Source organism: Electrophorus electricus, chromosome 14 (assembly GCF_041902795.1).
Source record: "Electrophorus electricus isolate QZ-2024a chromosome 14, ASM4190279v1, whole genome shotgun sequence".
Classification (NCBI taxonomy): Eukaryota; Metazoa; Chordata; class Actinopteri; order Gymnotiformes; family Gymnotidae; genus Electrophorus; species Electrophorus electricus.
In genome coordinates, this window is record NC_137510.1 from 24,873,216 (window position 1) to 24,892,789 (window position 19,574).

The following is a 19,574-nucleotide window of genomic DNA, read 5'->3' on the forward strand; positions in this document are numbered from 1 at the left end:
TATTATCAATATCATAAGAAAACCATTTCATTTGTAATTTTTTAAACTGTGTAAAAACAACAGCAGTCCATTACACTGTGTGAATATTTCATGATGAATGGGTGAATAACATGCCCCCTAATTATTTGAAATAAAATCTTAAGTTCAGTGGCAGATGTATAGTGTGAGTACTTGTTCCTTCTCCTATAAAATTAAAGTGTTGTGATTGGCCACTCCCTAGCATCTTTGTTGTCATGGTTTCCATGTCTCTTGTCTTTATTTTGTTTCTGTGTTTCATTTCCTCTGCCCTTCATTTGTAGCACCAGTGCCTTGTGAAATTCTTATTTGTACTTGGATTTAAACCCTGTCTTGTTCCCTGTGTTTTTGCTGGTTATTGTGAATCCTAGTCTGTGTTAAAGCCTACCCGCTGTTTGTGTTAATCCTAGCCTTTGTTCGTTTCCGAGCTTTGTGGTTTCTCTGTCTGTATGTTATTCCTAGCCTTGTGTTAATTTAGTTTTCGTTAAACCTAGCCTCTGTGTGAGTCCTAGCCTGTTTGATATAACCAGCCGTGAGTTTGTGTTTACGATGTATTCCCGCTCACTGACCCTGGACTGTTCTAATGACTACGGCTCTGGATTTGCCCATAATAAATCTCCACACATGCGTCCGCCTCCTTACCGCTCACTGTTACATAAAGTTTCAAAGGAAATAATAGTTTATATGATACTGGCAATTTTTTAAGTTTACATTTTTCTTACAGTTTAAGTTTTTAACTTTACTTCAAGATTCTGTCATATTTTCCATAATAGAACAATAATAATTGTTCAATAATTGTGGTTAATACTTCTGTGAACCTCTAAGTGCTGAAGAATATCCTGTAATTCTGTGTCCACAAATGAGAAATTATTCATTTCTACCTCGGTAGTGCCAGTAGTGATGAATAGTTTTTTCTGTCCAAAGGTTCCACTGACAGAGTCTGTCCAAGAGGATGCATTCCCATGGGACTGAGAAGCAGAGTGAGAAGACATTACTTGATTAACTGTTTAAGAATATTTTGCAGTTAAGTTTAAGTTCAGCATTAAGATTTACCAGCTGCACTGCTTGATAGTAGAAAAGTAATCTCTTTGATCCATGGGCAGAAAAAAAGTCATCAATCATGCAAAACTGTAAACAAACAAATGATAATATGTTCAGCATTGTTTTCTAGGCCTCTAGCAATTCAGCAATTCAGCAACAAAGCAAACAGAGTAAAAGCTTAATGAGTTATAAAGCAGTAAATTCATGAGCAAAATAATACGAGAGGTATGGAAGGTCCCGTATATGTAAAGTAAAGTAAAAGGCAGTCGTCATAGGCAGAGTGAGAGAGTCACCATATCTGGCCCACCTTATCATCAGAAACAAGATTCTCTTCCACTTCTGCCTCACCCAGGTTGACTCCACTGGCAATCTTGCCAATGAGGTATCTGTGTCTGCTGTCCAGCATGGCCTTACGCTCATCTTTTAGAGCTCTGGCCTGCTTCACCATCTCCTTCCTTGCTTCGTTAGTTAGTACCAAGGAGCGTTTCCCAGCCGCCTGAAAATGTAAGGAAATTTGCTGTATATCATAAATTTGAGAATTCAGTTAAGCAGTTGGATTATGAGCTACAGTGTTACGGATTATAAAATATAGTGTTACGGATTATGAGCTACAGTGTTACGGATTATGAGCTACAGTGTTACGGGCACATTTTCAATGACTTCTTGAAGACTTTGCACTCACGGCAGTAATGGCTGTGGGGGAGGAGAGGACTGCCTGGGTTTGATTGCTGTATTTAGGCTTTTGAGCCCCTATTCTTCTGTGTCCACTCACACCTATCAGTAATTGAAAAATAAATGTCACTGATGTGATAAAAAAAATAGCATTGTTAGTTATTATCTTTAATAATAATTGATCATTACAACACATTGTTCAACATCTTGAAATTCTGTGCAACTATGCTGCAGGATCTTGAGGAGTATCTTACTGACTCCCAACCCAACACTCATTGCGCACCTACAAAGTGCGCTAACATCAGAAATTTAACCACCACTAATATAGGATCCATCTTGTCATAAAAGCAAGCAAGAAACTGCAAGTAAACAAATGCACTGCACTTAGAAGTTGACATATAGTAATAATAAAGGAGGAACCGAAAGACATGCTTGTCACGATTCCTTTTTATTCAACTAAATATAATACATGCAAAAGCATGAACTACTAATTCTAGAAGGTGGGTGAGAGGTTGGGGTGATCAGTAGATGGTTTGGAATAAAGGGGGTGGTGGTGAGGACGAATGGGGAGGTGTTAGGATTCATACAGGTGGGGTTTTGCGAAACGCTGTTGTTGGATAACAAGGGAATGGTCTGAGATGTCTAGCGTGGAGGGAGGGTGGAATATATGAAGGAAGTGATGGGATAAAGACAGAAGAGCAGGGGAAATCGACACACAGCTGACCAGCTGGGATTTGGGGAAATGATAGCTCAGTGGTTAAGGTACTCGATTTGTAATCAGAAGGTGTCCAGTTCAAGTTGCCAGTGCTGGGTCCCTGAGCAAGGCCCTTAACCTTCAACTGCTCAAGACGTATTCAGTCATAATTGTAATTGGCTTTGGATAAAAGTGTCAGCTAAATGTAAATTTGGTGAATGAGAATGCTTGCAACCCATTAACTTCCAAATGCATGGCAAAATGTGGTGGACTTATGTGCAGCACAGGGTTTGAAAACATTTTCAACACAGAACAATAGAGAGGCTGGGCTATGTGTGTGTGCAAAACTAATTAAATAAATAAATACATATATGCTATACTGTGGCAATAAAAAAAACCCTAAAACTTTAAGGAAGTTTAAAGAATTATATGTGCCATTTTATTAATTAATTAATATTCTTCCACAATGCTATTTATTTATGGAGAGTGTTTGGTCTTAATGTAGCAATAAATATATAATAATAATACTAAATACACAACTAACTGTGACATAAAAAGTGCCTATTTGTCATGTCCACAAACCGGAGCATTCCCCGTTTCCCAGGTAACCTAGTTACATCAGTCTCTGTGGTTACCTGTCTCCTCCCCTTAGTCTCCAGCTGTTTTGAGTTTGTCCCTAATTGTAGTCCCTACGTATCTTGTTTGTTGGTCATTGTCTTTGTCTTAGAGTGTCGCTCATGGTTTCTGGTCAGTTCTCACTTGGTCACTGTCATTGTGTTTCTAGTCCGATCTCATTTGTTCTGTGTTTGGTTACCCTTGCTGCATTTTTAGTTCTGTATCTTCATCGTCATTATTGTTTGTTCATCTTACGTAGCCCGGTTCTGTGTTGTTCCCGTTTGTCTGTCTTTATGCTCACCATAATGTTTTATTATTGTTGTTCTCCGTTAGTCTTTCCTTAATGTTTTATTCCCTTGTTGCCCATTTCCCACCCTCACCCTGTTATCATATTACTCTTCTGTTAGCCTGTTTGTTCTTCATTTTATTCTGTATTGTTAATCTGTGTTGGTTATTAAACATATTATTTATTTATTTATTTATTTATCTATCTATCTATCTATCTATCTATCTATCTATCTATCTATCTATCTATCTATCTATCTATCTATCTATCTATCTATTTATTTATTTATTTATTCTATTCGATCGGTTTGGTTCGTTATGGCGTGGTCACTTCGCGCGCATGTTCGCTCTCCACCCCCTCCCACATTACACCATTTAATAATGAATGTAATTATGTGCTTATTTATATATCTACTTAATTATTTATTTCACTGATCACTCCCAGGAACATGAAATAAGCCTTGGAATTAAAACTGGTACTTTCACCTATCAACTCCAGAAGGACAGGGTCTAGCTAATACTGTCATATGATTGGCTGATTGTTTTCCGTCTATTGTTTGTAGCTTTCTGGTCATTGAGACAGCAGAAATTGAGTGTAACAGCTATAGTGTTCCAGTCTAAAAAGGGTTTGCAGATCTAAGTGAGCTAGCCAACTATGGGGACTGCCAAAATGACCTTGAACTGGAGTAATGTTAGAATAAGGTGTGAGGCTGGATATAAATGCTTCTAGCACATGTGCATCTAATGTTTAGGTACAGACTCATGTAAAGATGTGTTTAGGTCCTGTTTTATAAGGGTAATGATGTAATGTATTGATGGATTTTGCACCTGTTGTACTAAGGGTAGCTGCTTCTCTATATAATTCTTGAAAGCTTTTGCAGTGTCAGCCATTCATTTTGTTTATGCATTTGCTCATCCTAGAGCTCAGTGCTATATGGCTTTTCACTGAAGCTGGTAAAGGTGGGTCTTTCCAGAATACCATTTACCAGCTGTCTGTAATTTTATGGGTGAAGGTGACCGTTTGAATTTCAACTGACATGAATCTGTCACTTTCACGTATCATTAGTTCTTCTCAAAACATTTAACAAAGCTAGTTTCTTTAGAGTTTGTTGAGCAAGGCATCACCTATCTTTGCAATTGTGGGTAGCATTAAAATAAAAGAGAGCTTGGCAGAGATGATGATGGCTTGAATTCTGCTTACTGTCACAGTGAAACAAATAATATATACTCATCCTGACATTAATGGCATTTTTTAATATTTATTTCTGTTTTTATTTATGCCTCCCAACTTTCCTGCCTCATATTTCAAGCCCTTGATAATCCACAACTGATCAGCATTCAGTATTCAGCATTCAAAAGGCTTTTTAAAAGAATAATTTTGAGAAAACCTTTAAACTAAATTATATTGTGTTGCAGACTTGTGCTGTGTATTAACATACTATAGTCGTTAATATTATGTACCTTGCCCTTTTCTTTTAGTTTCAACCTTTTTCAGTCCTATATTGTCTCAAATGTTAACCTGATAGCATATAAAAATATACAGTAGGGTAAATTAAACTATTGCATAACACACAATACACCATAAAAGTATTGGAATATGTCAAATGGGGAAAATAATTAACATTTTCATTAACATTTTCACTGGGTACAGAAATATTGCCAAAACCACTGAACAGCCTTCATTTTTACATTTTGTCTATCTCCTTGTTTGCCCTAAATGTATGACAGTAATGAATATATGAACACATGTAAGTAGCTCTGGGTAAGAACACTGTAAATGTAAATGTAAATGAGTGTAGGGAAAGTGGCTTGCAATAAATAGGAAATACATGCAATCCTTCACTTTGTGTGTACACTAGATAGGAAATATGTGCATTTACATGAGAGTGCCCATTTCCTATGCACATCACATATAACATACATATGTACCTGAATTTATGTTAATGAGTGGTGGCTTTACATCTTCCAGTTGCTGATCAAATGTGTCCTCTTGATTTCCACAATCCTGACTCATTGCTTCATTTATAACAGGGGAATCTCCTGGTTCCTGAGCTCCAAGTTCATTGCTCTTCTGAGACCCTTCCACTGCTATACTATTGTTTTCCATGACAGTTGCATGCAGTTCGTCGTCTGCTTTTGACTGTCCCTCATTTTGTGACATCTCCACTGGTTTAGTGGCCAGTTAACTCTGCAATTTAAAAAAAGGGAATCAAAAAAGCCCCGAGTCACTATAAGAGGACTACCGTTCTAAAAATTCTAAACTACCGTTCTAAAAATACCGTCTAGACTACCGTTCTAAAAATAAACATTCAGGCTGACAATTTCATAGAAATCATTACCACTGGCTGTTATCCTATAATTTCCAAGGATTTCATGTGAAGTTCCTTTGTCACTACCAAACTGTGCTGATGTAAATTTCAGATCTAAATACAAATTCAAAACATAATTTCTTTAACTAACACTTACCTTTTGAAGTACAGTAGATCTGTGAACAAAGGGGAACCTGCAGTTGACTCATATTCGTCAGGCAAAGTTTGACTGTTTCCATAGTGACCGCCAAGGGTAATTTATTGCCTAGTCAACTGAAGGAATGAAAACAATAGAATAATAGGACTTAAACTGGGCAGGATAAATTACATGTTTGGTGCAATTTAGTAGTCTTGCAACATTCGTTTGGTAGCAAAAAAAAAAGCTTACCACTTTCAGGAATTTATTTTGAATTTAATTTCAAATTTAGATCTACAAATGTATTAAATATGTATTAAATATGCTGGATTTACAGCTGTGACACCCTTCCCAAAAAAGGCGCATCCACACAGTTGTGCGCTATATTATAGAATACTATCTAACATACCCAAAGTGAGAAAAGCACACATCTGATTGAAGGATTAAAGCACTCTTTGAATGTTAAACAACCCCTGAATCTGTTCAAGATGATAGGCCACTGCACATTTTGGTTACTAGTCCAATGGCTGCTACCTACCCAGACCCAAGAGGCTCAGCTAATGAGCTCTTAATTCACTATGCAGCGCCAAATCCTGATGCCAACCTAACTGGCCCTCATAGAATTCTTTTTTTGCACATGTTGTAAATAAACACTCCCAATCCCTTGGTCTTGACACTACTTGTTTTGTGGCTCGTTGCTCCCTACCCACACCAGTGCTCACAGTGGTAGAGAATGTAAATCTTCAGTGTGGTGAAAGCAACCACACAAAGGAAGCACAGGGCATGATCTTAGTCCCAGCCTTGTGCACTCAGAATATTCACTTGTTCTCTTTTCACTTTTGCTTGGTCTAGTTCTAGGTAGGTGTCCCCAGATGGGCCAGAAAACAAACGTATGTGCGTATGTGCTTTGCAGTGCAAGAGGTCCCTCTGGTATCCTTGGGATTATCCCCCTCTGAGCCCCTGTATGGTCGGTGACCCTCGGGGCTCATCAGCATCCTTCCCCATGTAGTTTGGTCATAGAACACATGAGACATTGAAGAAGTAGTATAGACACCGAACCAAGCAGTAATATCTAACAAACAGTCATACCCTTATAAACAAGCCCACTCGCCCACTTTCATGGGCTCCCTTGATGTTCCTTGTTCTTGGACCCTCCATAAGGTGTCTGGGGTAAATAATTGGGTGAATAATTTCTTTATATGCATTATTTAATCTTACATTTACACATTTATTTTACTGTTATTTTATTAATAATACCATTTCATTTATTATTATAATTAGTCAATTATGTATGTTTATGTTAGATTTTTTTTTCCTTCTCTAGGAGCCACATTTTAATTAATATATTCCTCTGTGGCAATTTGTTAAAATTGGGGGAAATAAACACCAAAAAGAAGTGACCACTCAAGGCTTTGTATTGTGTAACACGTAATTTTATGATACATTTGCTGCTGGCCATCTCATGGTTAGTCCTTCCTCTGGGGCACTCCTAAGATCTTTACCACAATTCTAACCCCGCAGAAAATGATCAAAATATGTGAATATTTTTATAACTGTGAGTTTACCTGTTCAAGGAAAAGATGCACTGATGTATATGCAGTTTACTTTTAAGATGGGATGAGCTTCCATGGGGGAGCAATTTTTACTTTACATGTATGCATTACCATTAAAATGCATTGCCACTGGTCAGGACAAATGTTTAATTCTGATGGTCCAATGAAGTGCTCAGATTTTCAGAAGCGCTTGCATAGGTGATGATGGATCTCTGTCCAAAATGTACTGTTTCTCTTGAAACCTTGTGTATGACACTTTTTGCTACCCCTATATCTTTACTGTCGTACACTGCAGTAACTCTCTGGAATCTTCTATATTCTCTCTTGAGTATGCAATAAGTTGGAGTTCACACAACAACATTTTAGGGCCATTGTTTTACATAATATATAAAATGTATAGAATATATTTCCAAAATAACATATTTTTTCCCTTAGTTTATACAAAAGCATTAAACTGCCAGTAACAAGCTTCTGTTGAGTTGATCCAAAGGTTAAACCTTAAGTAATCATTGTCATTTTAACTCCACAATGGTCTATTCTTAAGTGTTATTTATTTTTTTTATTCTTCTGTATTCTTAACCTATTCAAATAGTCATTATTATACTCCCATACATGAATTATAGTCATTAAGTTATTTCTGTTTTGAAATGCTTTCCAGCTTACTACTGTCACAGTATGGCCCCTCCTCCCAAGTGTCTCCCTGTGTGGGTGTGCGTGTATGTTCGTCCATGTGGCCACGCCCCCATGTGTCACACCTGTTTGTAATTGCTTGTCATTTACTTATATATATAAACCCCTATGGTTCTGTTGTCTGTTGTCGGTGTTTGATGTTATGTTATCTTAATGGCTAGGTAGTCTTCAGTGTCTGTGTAAATAAATGTTGTTGTTCAGCATAACTCGTCCCCGCATCCTGCTTAGCTTCCATATGTTACAACTACATGGTTTTAACAGCAGCTGCCATACTTTACTGATTGAACTTTTACTTCAGGTGAACAAGGATTCATAGCAAAAATATGTTTTTTTAATAGTCATTAGCAGCAGATCTTTTCAAGTCCTGTAAGTTGCGAAATGGGGTCTCCATGGATTGGACTAGTTTTTCCAGTACATCCCACAGACACCTAGTCCTCTATGAAGTGAATAAGTCGACTTGTAACTGTTGCAGGAGAGAAAATATTTTTTAATTTAAAAAACTTTAGAATTTTTTAGAATAAAACAATTAACAATTACATTCGCAATGAGCAAATAGCAGCTCATGTACTGCTGTACATCAGTATAAATTATAGTATGACCTGGACATGCCAGAGTATGGTGTAGCTCAGCACAAGTCTGACAGAAGGAGATTGGTAGTGTCCAAAGATCTCACAAGGTGTTCTTTGGACAGCTGTGCTGTGCAAAGGAACACCGTGTGAGATCTTTTGTCCCAAGCTTCCACTAAATGTGCTTCCCGGTTTGTCGACTATAGTGGACGGGAGTGTGATGCATTGTCCAGAATGACCATCTTATTAAGAGTCAGTTTTTCTGCCACAACCTCCAGAGTGTCCAGTTTTACTCCTACAACAGAGCTGGCATTCTTGATCAGTTTGTTTGTTGCACTTTTTTTTATGCTGTTACCCCAGCACTCAACAGCATAGAATATAGCACTAGTGACAACAGACTGGTAGAACATCCAAAGGAAGCTAGTGCACAATAAAATACCTGTCTCCTCAGAAAGCACAGATAGCTCTCCCCTTTCTTGAACACTGCACAGGCCAGTTTGTCATCTAAGTGCACACTCAGGTACATGCTCAAGTACCTACTTCTACATCTCTAAAGAAACAAAAAAGTGCCATAACTGTGATTTAGTCTGGACACATTAAGTCTGGAGCTCATATCCAACTGACCACAGCCGGTTATCAGGAATGTGTGCTACACCTAGCAGATAAACTAGAACTAGCCTAACGGTTTATGGCACTGGTATTAATTTAAGGGGTAACATAGATGGAACATATGCATACACACATAAAAGAAGTCTGGAAGTATATATAAGTGTGCATTACACAGATATTGGGTAAATAGAGTTATAAGCCCTTCTTTGATAAAATGACTTTTATATATCCAGTGTGGAAAGAATGGACTATTTTCACTAACCTGAAATGTGTGCTGTTTGTCCTGTATTTTTTTTTTTTTTTTTCATTTTGTCCTGCATTACACAAATGTGCACATCTTACAGCTTACAGCTTAAATGTGCACAGCTTACAGAACTGTTCCATACAAAGAGACTCCACGTGAAGAGGTTCAGCATGCTGGGCCAAAAGCTCACCGACGTGATGGACGTCCCTGCCCAGCTGGATCTCTCTGGCCTTCCTGGGGTGTCTTCACTCAGGCAACAGTTGAAGTGAGCTCCCCCTGAGAGTCCATGCCTACCCACTCTCATCTCTGCTCACCCTTTCACATTTAGCTACATACTACTGACTGAATGGCTTTGTGCTTTCTCCTCAGCAGACCTTCAGGCTCCCAGGACTCATATGAAAAGCAGGAGGAAAACCCCAGCTCAGTGCCAGGAAGAATTTTGCCATCTTCTTACAGTGAATCATCTAACACTGTAGTGACAATGTGACTATGTATGAGTACCTGCCATAATATTTTACTTCTTTTAACCCAGTAGCAGCAAATATAAATGGTAAAAAAAAAAGGCAGAGAGGACAGCACATAAGCCCACCGGTGACGAGAGAGAAAGAGACAGGCTGAGAGAGACAGTGAGACAGGCTGAGAGAGACAGAGAGACAGGCTGAGAGAGACAGAGAGAGGCCTATAAATCATAGATGGGTCAAAGTTCCGTGATACACTCACTTCAAATTAAGTAACGTGTGTGTTGGTGTTTTTAGGAATGTGCATCCACAGGGACCCATAGACTCCACAGTGTGGTCTCTCATTTTGGTGACAGCATTTATAGTGGTGAGTAATCTGTCACACGTGCAGCAGAAACTATTCAGTGACTAAAGACCCTCCCCTGTTCTGACAGGCCACTACATCAGTGATGTAACTGAGGAGGAAGGGGAAAGCTGGCTGTCATTCAACGACTCAATAGTGTCGAGAATGACCGAGGCGCCCGAACATAAGCACTGGGCAAGAAGTGCCTGCCTGTTTTTCTACATGCGCAGGTAGTAGGTCACCTTCTCATTCAGGTACATGTACTGAAACTCAGCACAAATAGTGGAGAGGCTGAATTCCAACTGCTCCTGTTTTGCTGTTCTGTTCAGTGGGGCTGGAGAGAGGAACATAGTCCCATGGAAAGCAGACTAGGGTGTAGTGGCGGTAAACCCCTAAACCCAACACCAACCATGGCAGGACTGAGACAGGACACACATGTGAGTATACACATCTCCACAGCACAAGACACAAAGAATTTTAATTATATATTATGTAGAGGGTAATAGCAGTGTCACTTTGGTGCATTTTGAGAAATGAACCCCCATAACCAACATATATTCTTATTTTTAGATTTCAGGAGAGAACCTGAAACTCTTACGTGATGTGCTCAGTGGGACCAGACACATCAGATGACTGATGTGGACAGACAGGCTTGTTCCTGTGTATTTCAACATTTCTTAACATCGCCTTCGTAATAAAGACAACCCCTAACTTTCACCTGCTACTTCTAAATGTAGTGGTAATTTATATGTTAATGTAAATTATGTTGGTACATTTTATATAAAGTTATTCTAATTTCTAAAGTTTCTAAAGAAACAAAAAAGAGTCACAGTGATTTAAATTGAGTTCAAGAGCAGTAACATGGTGCTTGATGGCCTAATACATCAAACCCTGACATTTTTCTTCGTTAATCCACACAGCTACCCATCCTGTGTATCAAACACTGCCAACCTAACTGTCCCCTAGTTCAGCTTGAAATGTAGGGACACTGCACCCATCTGCAGTAAGAAAAAGAGGCGTCATTTGTGGTGATGCTTGAATTAGCCAAGAGATGCTTTCATCTCTCCAGGCTAAAGCAATCGATGCCTGGTCTCAGAGGAAAGAGGGTCTGTGTGCCTTGAAGGCGGATGAAGCATCAGACGGTCAGAAAATGACAGGCTATGTTGACATCCAGATGACAACATTTACATTTACATTTGCAGCATTTAGCAGACAGAGACAGACAACAGAGACAACACTCCTACTGCCGTTCTTGCTATAATGTGTTTTTTGTTTCTTCTTCTTGACTACCGGCGAGTCTCTAAAGAAACAAAAAAGTGGCATAATTGCCATTTGCTCTGGAAAGCTCTGGACACATTAAGTCTGGCGCTCATATCCAACTGACCACAGTAATCAGGAATGTGTGGTAGAGTAATGGGCCGTTGAGGAGTGTCTCATAAAGTAACTGTCAGGATGTCATAGTAAACACAAAACAAGAAAAACTGTTTTTCAAACAGGTTTTCTCAGGCACCTAATAGACCTATTTTTTTTTCCTCAGGCACCTATTTTTTATGTTCTACATATTACACTGTTTATTTGAATTAATTAGAATTATTCATTCAAATAGAGCAATGGAAATTAGAGCAATGCACCTTTAAATGGCACCACCTACTGGTAATAAATACATTTAAACACATTACACAATCAACAACAGAAACCAAGCTTTACCACCAGCTCACTTACCCATACTGAAGGCAGCCTATCCGTAACTCAGTATTGAATGGCTGATTGTTATGACATAATGTGGAAGCTGTAAAAGATAACTGGTTTCCAGGACACTGATTAAGCCAAGTCAACCCAAAAGGAATTTTAACTATACTGTGTGCCTAAACGTTTTTGTACGTCTCAGAAGAACGTTGGGTCAAACCGTGCTTATTTGGCAATAAGTGGTATTCAGTGGTATTTAGTCGAGTATACAAAGGATTACTTTTTAATATTTTAAATATTTTTAAATATATAATTATCTCATAAATTAACATATGATTATATTTTCTCTTTTTTTCTAGATTTGTTTTTTTTTGGGGGGGGGGGGGGGGGTTGGCAAAATCTTTTTCTTTTTTTTTTTTTTGTAAAGTACAGGTGACACCTTCAAATTACGTCACGTTTGTTCTATACCCCAGCTCCTGCGTGCTTGTGATGTAACGTAGGGTTATCGCTTGGGCTTTCGCGAAAGGAAGACTGAAGTCATTCTTATAGTCACGTTGCATCCTGTATCTCAGACTTCTTTTGAAAAGAAATACACCACTTACTTGCCAAATGTTACTTACAGTTCTACACGTCTTCCACGTCGTTCTGTTTAGCTTGGTATACTCTGCTGCATCTGAGAAAAAGGGTGAGTAGGCTAACTTTGTTACATAGGCTACTTTGTGTGATCTTTAGAGTAGTAATAATCATGTTAATGGATCATAATTTGTTTAATCAAGCGCCTTTAGGCAAAATAAACTGGTTTATTTAAAGTGTTCGCCCTAGTCTGTCTCTGCAAAATTAAGCAAACCGATTTTTAAATGTATGAATAGTCGACGTTGTTCTTAATTATTGTAGCCCTTCTACATTATTCCAACTCTGTATGTCACGCCTATTTAAAAATAATGCAATACGTGTCATACTTCTTAAAGACGGCAAAATCGGTCCAACCGATCTGTACAGTATATACTGAAAATCGTACATCAAAGTGAAAAATTGATTAAATGAACGTGACGGTAAGAGTTTTTTTTTCTGTAGAGAAACATTAAGGCGTTTCAAGCCGATTCTTTATCACAGACACGTGTCTTTCAGGGTTATACTTCAAATCACCCATTAATTCCCCCAATGATATGTGCGGTTTTTGTTAACGGTGCTAGTAACTATCACTAATCAGGCAGTGAGGGAAGGTTTATCTCTTAGAAATGAGTTTCTCATAAAAACTGCCATGCAAAGCCTCTTATACACAATGCAAATTCCGCATGGGTTAAGACAAAAAAATAAAATAAAATTATAAAAACTCTGAAAATAACAGATTTGTATTCCTTGTTTTCACAGTCGTGGATTTTTAGAATTACATCAGTTTCCCATCAGTGTCCATTTACCCTTACTTGGTTAACATAATTTGTCTCTTGGGCTGGTTATTGTGAGGGAGAATAGCCTAGAGAGATGTCAAACAAAGAGTGCAGTAAGTGTCGAGTCAAGTGAATACACCTATTTAAGATTTTGTGTGCGCAGTTCTATTGTGCAAAACTTGTATTACTAATTTTAACACTGTAAGTTCACGCCAGTTCACTTGTTGAATGGACACACAATAGAAAAAAAAACAGTATGGGTTGTTATAATGAAAATGAGCTTTGGTAAATAAATTGTAATTAAAACCATGTAATATAGAACAGTGAAATGACCTATACATACAAATGTTTTCATATTTTAAGATTAAACTTGGAAGAGCTGGAAGCAGAGGCAAGAAGAGTACAGATGCAGTAATTGTGCTTAGCTATGCAATTTCAGTGTACTGGTAAAGAGTATTAGTTGTGTTTGCATAGTTTAGTATACATTATACCTACAGTCACATTTTGATAAACCAGGATACAACCATTTTTATGTTGGTTGTGTGTAACATACATATGTGAATGTATGCTTACATTTATGAGTTGTGTTTAAAAAACAAGAATTTGAGTTTGCTTAATATTGCATATTGAGCATAGTGTATTTATGAGGAAAATATGAGGACGTTTCACTGGAAATCAGCCACACATCTCAAAACTAATGAATAAGTCTGTATATTTATTTATTTACATTTTTAAAAAGGTTCAAAAAGGGCTTTGATGTCATTTCAGCTATATACAAGTACACAGCAAAAACAAAACAATGTTTCTCCTGGACCATGGTGCAACACAAAACAAGTGCAACCGACAACACACTACACAAGTGCAACAATGCAATGCAGTGCAATAATACCATAACAATAAATACAATACACAATGAGCAGACAGTGCATTTATTTTGACCAGTACATAGTACTGGGAATATGTAAAGTGGGTTTGTGCATAGGAGTCAGTGACATACTATACTGGACATAGCAGTCACTGGTAGCAGCCAGAAACAGTTCAGAATACAGTACTGATTTAGTTCAGTATTCTAGCAGCCAGTAGGAAGAATGTGCAAGAGTTCTTGCACATTCTTCCTACTGGCTGCTAGAATACTGAACTAAATCAGTAGTGCATATTATATGTGTGTGAAGTTTGACTTCAGCAATTTGTCCAAAACAAAAACAAAAAAGAATATGTGTGTGTGTGTGTGTGTGTGTGTGTGTGTGTGTGTGTGTGTGTGTGTGTGTGTGTGTGTGTACACAATAAATGTGTGTGTCTGTGTGTGTATACGTATACATGTATGTGTGTTTGTGTGCATGAATGTGTATTAGCATGTGTGTATGTGTCGTGTGTATAGAAATGTCCATTTGTTTGGAATTGGAATTAACCAGAGTGCCATTAGAATTTACGCAAAGCAACTTACAGTTATTACTGAACTGAGGGTTAAGGGCCTTGCTTAGGGGCCCCAACAGTGGCAACTTGGCAGTGGTAGGGCTTGAACTGGAAATGATCTGATTATCTGTCTGGGTAACATATTTTCTCAGACTAAAGGTGCAACTGTGTCAGAATTTTTTCATCATTCAGCATTAGCACTGAAACAAGTTTAGTCAAGCTGAAAGATAACATCAGGTTCATGCTCACGCCATTTGACTGAACACTCTTTTTTTTTCTGTAGGTAAGTCAACACCACTGCTAAGCATGCCTACATATTATATTGTAGGGTAACCTATATTACATGTTCTAGTTAAATGAAGCCTAATAGATTTTTATTGCAAAATTTATGCTTACACACTTTAATTGCTACAGAGTGGTGCACCTGGTAAAATGTTTCATCACTGGGGATTCAAGTGGTGTGTTCAGATTCAGTTCTGTGTATGTCTACTGGCAAAACACGTGTGTTCTTGTTGGTAGAAAAGAATGACTGTACAGGTCTGAGCAAAAGTGGATGTACAAGATTTTTGTCACTTCAAAACAGGCCATGCATGCAAGCAGACATGCTGTTGGAGCAGAAACTTGAATAATAATGTCAGGTTGAATAATAATGTCAGGTTGAATAATAATGTCAGGTTGAATAATAATGTCAGGTTGAATAATAATGTCAGTGTTGAATAATAATGTCAGGTTGAATAATAATGTCAGTGTTGAATAATAATGTCAGGTTGAATAATAATGTCAGGTTGAATAATAATGTCAGTGTTGAATAATAATGTCAGGTTGAATAATAATGTCTGTGTTGAAGCCAAACTTCATACTCTTTTTCCTTTTTTGATTTATTTATTTATTTTGCAGCTTTAAGAAATTGTTAGCAGAATGATAGCTCTTTAAAGTGACAAGTTGTCTGTTGTGGGGTTTTTTTTCCAAATGTGATTTGATAAAAAGTGTCTAATGGTTGAATTGAGACTCATTGCTTATTCATTGTTGTTGTTATTGTCTTTGTATGTATAGTGGTGGATAAACAGTAGTATTGCAAAATCCCCCGTGAACTATGTACACTGGCAGTTTAGCCAAGCCTGCCCACCAATCATGGTCTTGTTGGTTATATTAATTAGCCAAAAAGCATTAAACCAAAACCGGTAGAACTAGCACCAGACTAGTAGGCTTTTTTTGTACAGAGTTTATTCAGTTTTATTCAAATTACTCATTTCACTTTCATGAGATGAAAAAATTATACAAATGTGTTCCTGGCAGTTCAAAAATGTGTGGTTGTCAACACTTTTATTTTAAAGGGAATCTTTTAGTCTACTAAGATGTTTAAATTAAGCAAATTAAAATCATAGTATTTAACAGCAGAAGAACCTGAATTAGCTGAACAGTCAGTACCATAAACAAGCAAAAAGTTTAAAAAGTACTTCCATATTTACATGGTCTTCTGAGAGAGATATAATATTTTAATTAAAATGAGTGAAAAACTGATATTGATTAAAGCTTGCATGAGTTTCTTTAGTCTTTGCAGGACAATTAACTTTGATTCTAGCCATATTTTTAAGATGAAAGAAGGCAGAGTACAGAAGGTTTTAGTGAATGTTTTAATATGGACAGTGATGGATCTGAGTCTATTAGAACAGATATTTCTGACTAGGCTTTTAAGACTAGTTTTTTGAGCCCTAGATTCAAGATGTGCATTAATTTTGAGATGCTGCTTTTTGTTAAATACCGTAATCTCTGTTCTTATTTAACTGAAGGAAATACCATCCCCTCCAGTTATTTATGTTTTCCAAACATAGACAGAGTGCATATATCGGCCTGTAATCATCATGTGAGGGAGAGAAGTATATTTGCATGTCATCTAGATAACTGATTTTGTCCTGTAAAAGCTATAGTCTTTACATGTTTACATGTCCCTCCTTGGCATATATAGATTATATAAAATGTAAGGACAGGCAGCTAGCGACCTAAAGAACAAGTGAAAAGTCACCTAACAAAGAAGCAGACAAGTGCAGAATAATTGGAAGAGAACTCATGGAAGAAAGTGAGCTAAAGTTACATGCACACAAAGCAGAGAGCTCAGGGTCAGGTATGTTTCAGAATCAAACCAGACCGGAGAGGCAGTTGTACAGCTCATCAAATCAGAAAAAAACACTCATAGTTAGAGCTTAAAATATGCAGGATACATGTATACACTCAACCCCTTCTCAATTTGCCTATAGAATTCACCTAATTACTGAAACTTTTCCAACTGTAAATACTTTTTCCCAGAAGCTTGGATTTTTTAAGCCAACTTGAAGTTTGTCTTCAAATGTCCATCTAGTTTACTCTTTTTTTCATTCTTTAAGTTGAGAAACCCCGAAAACCTTCCAATTATCTATTTACATCCTTTTGTCTTAGCATTATTTTTACACCCAAACTGTAATAAGGCATCATATTGCACCATTAAGTCATGTACATTCATTCTCATGTCATTAAACACCTAAACACCCATCTATGTCCATCAAAAGTACGTTAGGAAGTTATTTCCAAGAAAGCAATCCTCAAATGTCCTAAAAGTGGCTTAGACCTTCATTCAATATGCAGTGATCTATGAATAGGCAAATAGTTCACGTTCTTATCTCCACCCACCGCTTGATCTTACCTGCTCACCTTCAGCTCTATCTATCATACACACACACAAACACACACACACACACACACACACACACACACACACACACACACACACATGAAAAAACACTGTACACAAAATAATGACAAATGGTAATATTGGAGTAATTCATCCATTTGTCTGAACAGGAAAATACAGGATAAAAACAGGATAAAACAAGAAAAATAAACTTGCTGGTTGACCAACTGGTTGGCGCATACTCACTTCAAGCCCAGTATAAATGGATGTCAGGTATCAGTATATTTTTTGTGGCAAAACTAATCTTTTTTTAAAATCAGAATAAGGTTTATTGGCCAAATATGCTAACACACACACACACACACACACACAGAATTTGGTTATGGCAGTTGGTGACTCTCAAGCAACAAAGACAATATACAGAAAACACAGAATATTGTGCTATACAGATTATATATATTACAGATGATATACAATATACATAAAGTGCAAGAGTGTGTGATAGTGCTATCATCAGTAAGGAACAGATATGGGAATGAAATTTTGATGTATGAGTTTGTGCAAAACAGTGTTTGTGGTTATGAAGCTATGGGTGATTATATGAAAAAACAAGAGCAGCTATGGCATTGCAGATGATGCTGATCAATTACTCACAATGGCACTATTTCTCCAGAAACCACGCTTTACCCTTTATCAGTCCGTCCTATTTTACCTGCGTCACAGTTTTACTGCCGGAGCAAATCACGGACACATAGTGGGACAGGAGCACCACCAAAGGCTGCTGCTAGTGACAGTTCCACACTGCTACGGTGATGTGAGCTTCCTTTTGCCTCCTGGCCCCAGCGTCATTTGTGGGTGTGTGTTTCCCTGTGTCTCATCGATCACCTTGGCCTCATTCCTTTCCATGATGACCTAGAAAATGATTTCCGTGTCACCATCTTGAAGGCTGTCCAAACAATTCTTGAAGTGACTTTGAACACAGGACAAATGAATATGTGCTACCCATGAAGTGACATTACTGCGTGCTAGAGAGAACTGACAGTTTAAGTAGATTTATTGTTGTGGCAGCCGTATGTGTGTTACATCAGTCAGTGCATTAGTGATAGTGGGATCACGCATAAAGGAATCATTCACAATGCTGGACGGCTTGTGGATGCTGCATGAGTAGATGATGTTGACAAGGAGCAGAGGCCTGCTGATGATGTGCTCAGCTGTCTGCACTATCCTCTGTAGAATCTTGCAGAGATATTGCATTTGGTTGGGCCAGGACACTCTCCGTGGTAGAATGTGGTGAGGAAGGGTAGGGGGATGTTTGCCTTCTTGAGGCTGTGGAGCAAATATCAATACTCTTAACTGTTTTGGCCAGGCAGCTGGTGTTGGTCATCCATGAGGTCTTCCTGGGAACTCCAAGGAACTTGGTGTTTATCACACTTTCTAATGTGGAGCTACATATATACAAGGAGGAGTGATCAGCATGAGGCCTCCTGAAATCGAGAGTCATCTCTTTTGTGTTGTCAACATTCAAGGACAGATGGTTGCTCCTGCACCACGCTGCAAGCCATTCCACCTCCTCTGTACAATGGTTCATCGCTGTCACTGATGAGGCCAACTGCTGTGGTGTCGCCAGGCAACTTTAATGATGTGGTTTGAACTTGTTCTGCACAGTTGTGGATCAGCAATGTGAACGGTTTTCTTGGTGATGGTGTTGGAGGTCTTGCTGCTGACCACAACTAACTAGGGTCTCTCAGTGAAGAAGTCTAGTCTTAGTATGTCCACCAGCTTATTGAATTGGCTGGTGATTTTTTTCCCGCAAGTCTGCAGGTCGTCAGCTTGATGCCGCAGGTCAGGTTGTTTCTTGCCATCCTGGGTTCTGTCACTTCTCCTGTTCTAAATGCAGCATCCTGGATTTTCAACATTGTGTGGATCTCAGCTATAGACCATGGCCTCTGGTTAGCATGTATGGTGAGAACCTGTCACTGTAGCTGCATATTCAATGGATGGCACATCTTTTTTTGGGCAACTCTCAATTTTCAAAACAACCCTCGATTTCTCGCTTCTCTGCAAATTATGCAAATGGTTTGGTGTAAAGCAGTTTGCTTCAAACAAATATGAGTATTATGATAAAGTAAATCTATGCCTAATTACAAGATATTTAATAGTTAGTGCAGGATGCACAAAAGACACTGCTCATA

General features: G+C 38.0%; 2 protein-coding genes across 7 annotated transcripts in view; one reads left to right on the forward strand and one right to left on the reverse strand.

Moving 5' to 3' along the window:
• Nucleotides 1-5,904, reverse strand: part of dnah5l (dynein, axonemal, heavy chain 5 like) — a 69,330-nt gene extending 63,426 nt beyond the window's left edge. For 3 of the 5 annotated variants that reach the window (XM_081695794.1, XM_081695797.1, XM_081695798.1), the window contains exons 1-6: nucleotides 5,789-5,904; nucleotides 5,252-5,510; nucleotides 1,739-1,830; nucleotides 1,364-1,552; nucleotides 1,069-1,143; nucleotides 897-983 (exon numbers count right to left, since the gene is read on the reverse strand). In XM_081695794.1, coding sequence (XP_081551920.1) covers nucleotides 897-983; nucleotides 1,069-1,143; nucleotides 1,364-1,552; nucleotides 1,739-1,830; nucleotides 5,252-5,483 — 675 coding nt within the window. In that variant the 5' untranslated portion in view covers nucleotides 5,484-5,510; nucleotides 5,789-5,904. The other 2 variants (XM_081695795.1, XM_081695796.1) reach the window with 2 other exon arrangements.
• Nucleotides 5,905-12,413: 6,509 nt separating this feature from the next.
• Nucleotides 12,414-19,574, forward strand: part of LOC113587946 (epidermal growth factor receptor) — a 43,534-nt gene continuing 36,373 nt past the window's right edge. Inside the window, exon 1 of one of the 2 annotated variants that reach the window (XM_081695672.1) lies at nucleotides 12,414-12,601. In XM_081695672.1, the coding sequence (XP_081551798.1) occupies nucleotides 12,526-12,601 (76 nt within the window). In that variant the 5' untranslated portion in view covers nucleotides 12,414-12,525. The remainder of the gene's footprint in view (nucleotides 12,602-19,574) is intronic. The other variant, XR_014116786.1, reaches the window with a different exon arrangement.